Source organism: Mya arenaria, chromosome 9, assembly GCF_026914265.1.
Source record: "Mya arenaria isolate MELC-2E11 chromosome 9, ASM2691426v1".
Classification (NCBI taxonomy): domain Eukaryota; kingdom Metazoa; phylum Mollusca; class Bivalvia; order Myida; family Myidae; genus Mya; species Mya arenaria.
In genome coordinates, this window is record NC_069130.1 from 56,626,450 (window position 1) to 56,636,319 (window position 9,870).

Consider the following 9,870-nt stretch of genomic DNA (forward strand, 5'->3'; position numbering starts at 1 on the left):
TCATTGTACTCATCAATTTTACGTAAAATGAATATCACTTCTTTCTTAACATACAAACATTTCATATATAATTATATGCAAGTGTAGTGCATTGTAACACATTTAGTGGTGCTTAATTTTAATATTTTTTTAGGTAACTATGGCAACCATCTGATCGTGGACATTATGACGATTTTGGTGACGTCATTGTTGGCCATTGCTGTGGCAAGATAAACCAAACAGATCATGCACCGCTAGCTTTTGGAAATAGTGCAACACAGAAATTGCGGAGGAATTGCGATTGAAGATTGTAAACTATTTTCTATGATTTATTTATATTATCATAATTTTATGTTCTATTTCATGTTGTAGTGTTAACAATGTCGTATGACGAGGAAATTCCTCTGACAGACAGCAATAAAATATTTTAATCACCAATCTCATTGTTTCAATTATCGTTATGTAATTTCATTATATAACAATTAACAAATCATCCGCCCAGAGATTACTGTTCACCATCGGGTTCCGGCAGTCAAAACATCCAAATTCATGTACCCCACTAGTATTGTCATTTAACTACGTATCATCGCGTTGATGTACATAAGCGTTCATAAATATCATTATGCTGATTAACGCTTTCATGGAGAAGCTCGCTACAAGAGCCGTATCTCCGATTTCCATTATCCTTTATTGAGTTATGACCAAACAGAGGACTAAAATCAACGTTGCCATTCGTGGCAACAACCGACGGAAAGTCATTCTCTGTATCTTCCACAGCATCCATAGTGTTGGTTTGTGTATCGGAGGTCCTACATGAAATACATCTTAGAATTTTTGCACGAACATCACCGTCTAGTAAGCAAAACAGGATGCAGTTGCAAAAGGCTTGGCTTGGGTCCCCAATGGCCTGAAAGTATGTTAAAGCATTATCAACTTTTTCCATTTCATCATTCACATCACTGGCACTCTTGGGGATTGCTCGTAGAAAGAATCGGATCGTACCCCAAATACGTATCATGAGAAGGACCAGCCACACATATACAAAATTCTGGTCATCGTCTCGTAAATCTGGCTGGATAGCATGAAGGCTTCTATGTCTGTGTACGAGATGCTGAAATGATACAACAGTTTTCAAAATAGTCTTACTTGACTTGTTGATTGTAACACGCAAAGAGGCAATAATACTTACACCCGCCCCCCTCCTTATCATCCACCTCACAATAAAAAATCAGGAACTACAAATACGCACAGCCAAGTTTTTTTATATAATCCTTTATTTCTTATCAAACTGTAAAATCTCTTGATTTACAGTGGAACGTGACAGGTTATGAATGAAATCATTGAATAACAGTGGCATTGATGAGAATACATCCATTTATGTATTGTCCAAGGTCAAAGTTACATATGTACAGGGAAGTCGAACTAGTATGGATTGAAGAAAACAAACACCGGTTACATGAAAAACGGGCATTTATTAAAAAAGTTTTCGGGGAAAAAAACTCTGGGTGGACAAAACCGCCAAAGTGAACTGCCGCCCAGAAACTAACTAGTCCACGTCCCAGTCCCTCTATTCAGGGTCCTCTTTTCATATTTGAATAAAACATAAACATACATGTAAGACTATTGTACACCTAGCCAAAGGCTTGTCGGTCATTTGTCAGAACGATTCAATCTTCTTCGACTGAAGTACAAGTAAACTTACCTACCCGACAAAGAGCAACTATTTCGACTATTAACCGACAGGCTGTTCTACAAGTGTGTACTACTGGAACAACTTACCATTCGCAACTTCATTAAAACATAGAGAGCGGCTGTGTACAAATAACACTGCAATTCAAAGCCTTTCCCGGTAAAATACATGTAAAACAGTGTCTTGTGGGTGTCGCTTTCTCTGCATTTGACCCAGCACCACGACCCCGTTCCGATAGTCGTTGAATCGTTTGCTTCTCTTCCGAGCATGTTTTCAGCCAGCGCCACACTTATAATGATAGCTGGAGTTACAACGTTGTTATAACTATCAATAAAGAGTACCATCTATGCATAAACACACAACTTATGTAAATGGACATTCAGACACAAGAAGTATGAAATGATGAACAGTTGTATAACCATACATGCGTTCCTGTATATATCATTAAAAAGATTGCACAGTATGTTTAATAATAAAATTTGTATTAAACATTTTTAAGTAGTTAGTACCTGGTATACCCCAACTTATAATGTTAGCCACAGGCAAAATGAGACCACGTGGGCTATTCTGTTGACGGAGGACTGCCAAAAAGAGATGAAGAGCAATGAAGACTGTCAAGAAGAATGACACCAGACTTGAGTATGTCGTCACAGCACTCTGTATTGTACAGAACAGGGTATCATTTGGACTCGTTTTTGATTCATGGTATATGATGGAGGTCAAATACCCTGAAATGGTAAAATATTGATGTCAAATACCCTGAAATGGTTAAATATTGAGGTCAAATACCCTAAAATGCACAAATATTGAGGTCAAATACCCTGAAATGGTAAAAAGAATGAGGTCAAATACCCTGAAATGGTAAAAAGAATGAGGTCAAATACGCTGAAATGGTAAAAAATGATAATCAAAATGTGCTTTATAAGATTTAAGCACTAAAGAACCATCAAAGTTCGCATGATTAGCAAGGTGCATGTGGTTTTCGTTATTCCACGTTTTCGAACTGTCTCTGACTCGGAAATGGATTGTCAAAATCCATTTATATTGTCTGAGATATGCTTTAAACAAGAACTTCTGTCAGCGTCAATGCTGTGCTTGATAATATTAACTATTAAAGCTCCACTATCACAGATTTACTGTTTTTACAACTTTTTTATTTTTTGTCCTATACAGAGCAAATATATTTCCGTTCGAAAATTAATGTTTTATGGCTTAAAACGTTACCAACGCAAAAAATGGCTCGTCCAAAGACAAACAATAAAAAAGTTGTCAAAACGTTCAATCTGTGAGAGTGCAGCTTTAAGTTAATGAATTAAGACTTTGCAGAATATAAGTCCAGGAGTTGCAAAACTATTTAGAACTAAACTTACCAAGAGGAGTAAAGAGGTCTGCTACAGTCAAACACGTGACTAATTTCCTCGTGGTGTTCCGTATTTCCGGTATGAAAATGTATGTCATTAAGATCACGAAAGCGCCCACGATTGACAAGGTGCAGCTTACTGCCGATATGGCCTCCACGTTTGCTGGCGTTGTGTTGTTGGGATTGTTGCAATACATCACGCCTTAAAGTTGCTTTTTATAGAGCCTTTATCCTTTAATATCATATGATATGTACAGGTATTATTAACGTCCAGTTTCTTTTATCAATGGTCCAAAAAGTTATTCCTCCAAAAAGTGAACAGTATTTGTTTCAACCCGTAATTAAGCCATCACAGAAAGCAGACACATTTCCGGGCGAAATGTCGCCTCGAATTAAATATTAACATGTTCGAAATAATAACAACCCCTTCGAACCAAAACTTCCTCATTTTGATACCAGTATGCAACTTTCTGATAGTCACTGTATCAGTTTTGCACAATCTTGCTACTGTCTTTGTTTTATTAAACGCAATGGTTTGCTGTATACAATAACTTGCTTAGTGCATTTAAATCTGTGTATGTATCAGCAGTGATGTAAAAATAAAAGTAAACATTGCACTTTGTGCATGCTGTTATCAACTGAATGTTTTACTGAAATCGTTTTCCCACTTAGATAACACTTCAACACTTTACACGTTTTAAAATTGCGCATAACGGTTTCCCAGTTTAACGTGAACATGTGAGATTCGCGTGATAAGTACAGCTACTAATAAAAACTTCTACTTCTACTTCCATTAAATTTATATTTATATTTTCTTTCTTCTATACTTATGTGAAAAATTACAAAAACAAGCTTAGTAGCAAAAGATTTAAACATAAACCCGGTTTAATGGCACTAGGTAAACGCCAAAACATAAACAATAACAAAAAAGTAACAAACAAGAATCATGGAATTACATCAGAACGCCACAAACTGCACAGTGCATATTATAAACTTTATAAAAAATAGGTATGTTTATCAAAGAGTGTACCGCCTTGAAACGGTCAGTAAAACGTAAATTTACTGGGGGTTTAAAACAGTTTACGTGCACACACCTCACTCTTATCTCAAAAATCCTGAATAAAGAAAAAAATGTAATCGGTAAATCTTATTAAAATATGCATTAACTTGAAGAAATTTAATAATAAAACAAATAATAACAAACTAATAGGTTAACCCCAAGTACTTCAATGATTAGAGATCCCAACTCTATCTGCAGACGGAGGAAAACAACTCAGAGTATCTAATGTAAACACTTTTCAAAGATATGATGCAGTCATTGTTTAAAACATTTAAACGTTTAAAAGCATTTATACTAGACATTAAAGCATGTAATTTATCAATAGCAGGGTTTCCTTGATAGTATTTTGCAATATAAACATTCCTTAAAACATTATATAAAGGACATATCAACAAAAAATGGAATTTATCTTCAATATAACATTCGCAGTATGGACATGTGCGTTCTTCTCCCTGTATCCCAAAATGTCTACTGGTTTCAATAGAAAGATTATTTACAGAACATCTAAACGATGCAAATCATTTACGAAATGTGGTTCAACTGTTGATTTTTTTGTTATGTTGAGAATATAATGATAACGTTCTATTCGCTCTACATCTGGCTCTCCGCATTTGCAAATACTGATCTTTTAACCTATCAGTATACTAGAATAAAAACAACGTAATTTTATCAACATGTTTGCTTTCCCATATGTAGCTAAAGCCGTTACTATATAAATTTTCTCTTACAGTAGTCACCCAATTACAAAAGCCAATACTATCATAATATAAAAGCATATTATAACATAATTTAGGCTATCTAGGTTTTGGCATATTAAGAAGAGTGCAGTATTTAATACAACGTTTCGATGAATATATATATATACATAGGAAAACGTCCCTAGTCACATAGAACCAAATCATTACAAGCATTTTCTACATTATCAATGCAAACAATAAAGCTGTGTCATATAACATAATTGGCATAATGTTTGCTCAAAACACTTCTAAAAATGTTTTATATAGTACATAACAGTAATTCTGAAACGAACTTAAAACATACAAAAGTACTCGTTTTGCCTAATTGACATATGTTCAGCCATTTTATACAGATATAATGTCCTTGAAAAGTGAACACCAACATAATAAAAACCCTTTACAACATCAAGTTTACTACTTATAACTCATAAGACCAATGTTCATGTCTTGATAATTTTCCACCTTAAATACCATAACATTCGTTTTGTCTATATCAACAACAAGCTTGCATTCATTGCAAAGGTCCTGTAGAATATTTAACTGCCTGTGTAGTTATACAACGGTGTCAGGTGCACATGCAATATCATCTGCAAACCAAATTTAAATATTTCAATTGTATCAGGAAAAAGTTGTAAACCACTTACATGGGTGTTTAATAACAACCTATGCAGTTCATTTATTAACAAGGCAAACGATATTGGACTTTAAAAACTACAACCATGACGGAATCCTAGTGGGCAATCAAAATGTCTTATCCCTTTAAAGCAGCAGGGCTTAACTGTTATTGTAAACGAAAATGTTGGGTTTTAAATTTGGCTAGGGGATTGGATCTTGCAATAAGTATCCAAATATATATTTCTTATCAATGAAAATAGCAACAACTTTTATACATCTATATATTTCATACCTTAATTAGTGTGGCTATCAACCTATTCATTTAAAGTATCGTTACACATTGTACACATCATGATACATATAAATGTATTTGCTTTGGAAATTGATCAAGGTAATCAAGAGTATCCAGGGTGTATTTCTCCCAGTCAGTTTTTTACATCAAATATGTAGACAACACCTCCAATATCTCAGCTGTAGGTACAGCATGGTATAGTTGCTCGCCACTCACCCAAAAGTTTGTTGGATCGATTTCCACCAAAAGTATTTTCTCTTGATCTTTCAAAATGGACACAAGTACTGCTTTGACCCAGGATACGTACTCGAGCGTGATTTTATGAGCTTTCGTCAAATAAGCGCTAAAATAAATAAGTATACAAAGACAGAGCAATATACAGTGGCAAATTTTTTGACTTGGGTCGTCTGCTGCTTGCATTTAGTTCAGTATATTATCTACTTTATCCATTTCTTTACCAAAATTCACACAGTCCAGTTATTCACGGGTGATAACCTGTTGAGTATATCCAAAACGCGAAGGACTAAAAGGCGTAGCCAAACATGAAAAAATGACAATCTTCATCTCTCATATTTTCATGACTATCATGTTAACATCTGTGTCTGAATACAATGCATAGAAATGATAAGAGTATGCACATTTATTTCCCTTTCTACCGTACCTGTTTCAAGTTGCTTAAGAGTGCCTATAATAACAATACACCCTTATAGTTACGGGCAGAATATATGCGATTAGACAATCGTATAATCGAAAGTATCGTTCGTTCGCTTTTTCGAATCGCATTTTCTTGGTCAAAATGTGGAATATTTTGAAATAAATTGATTGCAAATATAAGATTATATGTATTTGTATATACAAGTTAAAATCTTTAATCAATTGCTGACACTTGCTAACCATTCAGCTAATTTTTCTGATCTAACGATATTTTGGCGAACGTTTGGTGATAAGAAGACCCTTATATCCTTTCGATATTGTTTATTGTTTATTGAAACGCTGTTAACGCCAAAACGACGTTTCTCATGGTTCGATATAAATAAAGCCTTACGTTCTTTTTTGAAAGGGGCGCTTTTCTTGTCTAATTGACAAACAGTTAACCAAGCTGGGCTTAACAAATCATAATATGTAACTTATTATTGTCATTATTATTCAGACTAACATTGTATTTGTCGATATCTGTCGGTTCATAAAGTCAACTATTAACCCCATTAAATCCACCAAAATGGATAAAATGATGGCATTGTTGCCAATTTACTGAGACTACGGGTTCTATCTATCCGAATGCTTACAAGTCTCAGCCTTAACAGACAATAAAGGCCAGGGTCAGTATTCATAAAACATCTTAAAGGCCATATTAAGGAATGTTTGGCATGACAATCCACTGCTGTGCATCTTCTGCTAATTGCACTGGTATCACAGAAGGGGCCAATTTCCTGTATATTAGTTTATTGGCTTAGGGCCATTTAGGGTCCAATACTATATTGAAACCTCCAAAACTGCACAGCTGGATATTCCGATTGGAGATCTGATAAGAGGGATCAAGGCAAGTAGATTAAGCTCAATACACAGAGGTTGTGTACTATACCCGGATTTGGGGGGGGGGGGACTTAAAGAAGGCTTAAACTCTGTTTTTAACATTTCCTATCTTAAGTCATTTTCCTAGGTCAAGTATCTAACTGATCATTTGATATCATAATTTAAAATTATCTGAAATACATTTTTTTTCAAAAACGCTTTACTTCTAATTTGACTATGAAAATATTAAGAAATCGACTTTAGTTAAGGAATGACTTAAGATGCGTTATGGATACCAGCCCAGCAGTATATATATATATATATATATATATATATATATATATATATATATATATATATATATATATATATATATATATAATTATTATACAGAGCATTGCAAATCCAACGCCTTCCCTGTCAGGAACAAGTGAACTACACAACAATGTCTCGTTTACATTTTACCCGTTCCAATATTGTGTCTTTCGTTGAGGCTTCGCCCAAATATTTTCTTCGAAGAGGGCAACTTCCATATTGATTGCTTTGATTTATCAAAAATACTCAGATATTGACCAAAACTCACTTAAACGAGAGATATTTGGAAAAAAAGACAAAACCTGAGAGAAAACATGAGTGATCAGTTTACCGCACGCGGCATTGGCACAAGATATTACTTGTTGAAGTAGATATGAAAACATAAGTAATATTAGATTCGTGTTTCCTCAACGGAATTAATTTTGAATGTCCACAAGGGCAATGCAAAGATTTGCAAAGCATTTATTAAAGTGTAGAAGAAGCTCATTTAAGAAATCTGTAACCATGAATGTATGGCGCTCGGCGTTATAAGGGTAGTGCTGGGAAAATGTATGCTCAGTACTGGTTTCAACCCATGCAAGTTGCATCCCTTGAGATGTTCTAGAATTTGGATTTGACTGTTAATTGAAATTACATCTATCTCATGTCATTTTTGAAATTAAACACAATTCAAGAAACCAATGGTGTTACGGAGGGGTTATGCCATAATGCAGCCAATGCAATGGACATTTGCAGACCTCCTTAAAGTCGATTCAACAAATGTTTGCTGAACACTTAACCTTATTCAAAAATCATAACATTTTTCTTTCTTTTTTAATTTGTGTTTGTGTCATTCAAACCACGTTTGCAATGTGGATGTTTGAGTTCGATATAGTTGTTTCTGTTAAGTATGGCAACAACCCAGTCGTGGATAATATGACCTTTTTAATAACGTCAGTGCTAAAAGTCACCATGGCTGTGACATGATGAAAAAAAAACATGGACAACAAATAGTCCAATACGAAAATTGATTCAATTCTACCACATTTTCTTCTTTATTTTATAATTTATACAAGTGTCGTATGATAAGGAACTTCCTTTAAGCCAGCAATGCAATATCTTTATCAATTTTCTCATCGTTTAGGAATAATATTATGTATCAATTAAATCCAAGAGACACAGAGTAATATACAAACTAAAATCAAAGTCACGGCATTAGAATACCGTACCGTTAAAGGAAACACTCGTATCACAAGTAAATATGTATACATATATACTATGTATTAGTATTATATACTAAGTTCTTAGATATTTTACTATGTTTCATCCCGTTGTTTAATGTATGCGTTCAAAACGGTCCTTCTGTTTATTAATAGTATCCCCGACGATCTTACTAAAAGAGCCATATCTTCTTCTTCCAGAATGATTCTGACCAAACAGTGGAATACAATCACTGTTTCTATTTATGTCAACGTCGTTGTCTGTATCTTCCTAATATCCATATTATTGTTTTGCGCGTGTGAAGGCCTACATGATATGCATTCCAGAATCTTTGCCCGAATTTCACCATCTAGTATGCAAGTATGTAAGATACCTGGTACAACCCAACTGATAATGTTGGCTATATGGAAAATGAGACCACTCGGGCTATTTTGTGGACGGAAGACTGCCAAAAAGTTTCAGGCAAGAGTATTGTTCTGGGATGGTGGACATTTGTTTTATATAATAATAGTAACATCTTAATTTGCAGACGGTACGACATAAGAATGCAATGTCATTACAAAAATCATAAGACACATTTGATATGAAACAAAGAGAAATAACCAATAAATTAAGCCAGTACATGAATACGTGATATTTGCACAACAATAGCAATGCATACAACTTTAGATTTATCTATTTTAAATCGGTGTTGTTCTGTGAATAGTATACCTATTGTATAATTCACTCATTCCGAAATCATTTAAACCAACAGACAAATACTTAACCAGGCGACTGTATGATATGTAAATATCGTTATATTCTACATTCACATACATTTATTTGTATTGAATGTTTGTAAAAAAATGTGAATTTGTATTATCGCGTTTTATTTATATTATATTTTTCTTCACCATCTTTCTCTCTCTCTCTCTCTCTCTCTCTCTCTCTCTCTCTCTCTCTCTCTCCCTTACCGATGCTGCTATAATAAACATATCTTCATTCTTGACATAAACAATTCATTTGTTAATAATTGCAAATGTAGTGCTTTGTTACACATTTATTGTTGCTTAATTTTGATATGTTTGTTTGTGTTTGTTTCAGGTAACTATGGCAACCATTTGATCATCT

General features: G+C 34.2%; 1 protein-coding gene across 3 annotated transcripts; it reads right to left on the reverse strand.

The window, feature by feature from the left end:
• Positions 1–295: 295 nt before the first annotated feature.
• Positions 296–3,757, reverse strand: LOC128202694 (G-protein coupled receptor 157-like). Of its 3 annotated transcripts, none has more exons than XM_052903755.1 (4): positions 3,040–3,757; positions 2,179–2,397; positions 1,759–1,970; positions 296–886 (listed from the first exon to the last, which is right to left on the reverse strand). In XM_052903755.1, exons 1-4 carry the CDS (start codon positions 3,224–3,226, stop codon positions 563–565), a joined length of 942 nt encoding a protein of 313 aa, XP_052759715.1. In that variant the 5' UTR covers positions 3,227–3,757; the 3' UTR covers positions 296–562. The 3 variants fall into 3 exon arrangements, with proteins under 3 accessions (XP_052759715.1, XP_052759714.1, XP_052759713.1); XM_052903754.1 differs by having other exon boundaries at positions 296–1,090; positions 2,179–2,326; positions 3,170–3,753; XM_052903753.1 differs by having other exon boundaries at positions 296–1,090; positions 3,040–3,751.
• Between the last annotated feature and the right edge of the window lie 6,113 nt (positions 3,758–9,870).

Bases quoted from the DNA above. Each gene is read 5' to 3' on its own strand.
- LOC128202694 (XM_052903753.1), bottom strand. From the start codon at position 3,226: ATGTATTGCAACAATCCCAACAACACAACGCCAGCAAACGTGGAGGCC. The intron at 1,971-2,178 runs GTACTAACTACT...TTGTAACTCCAG, and splicing joins TATAAGTTGGGGTATACCAG to CTATCATTATAAGTGTGGCG. The intron at 1,091-1,758 runs GTAAGTTGTTCC...GTATCATTTCAG, and splicing joins TTTTAATGAAGTTGCGAATG to CATCTCGTACACAGACATAG.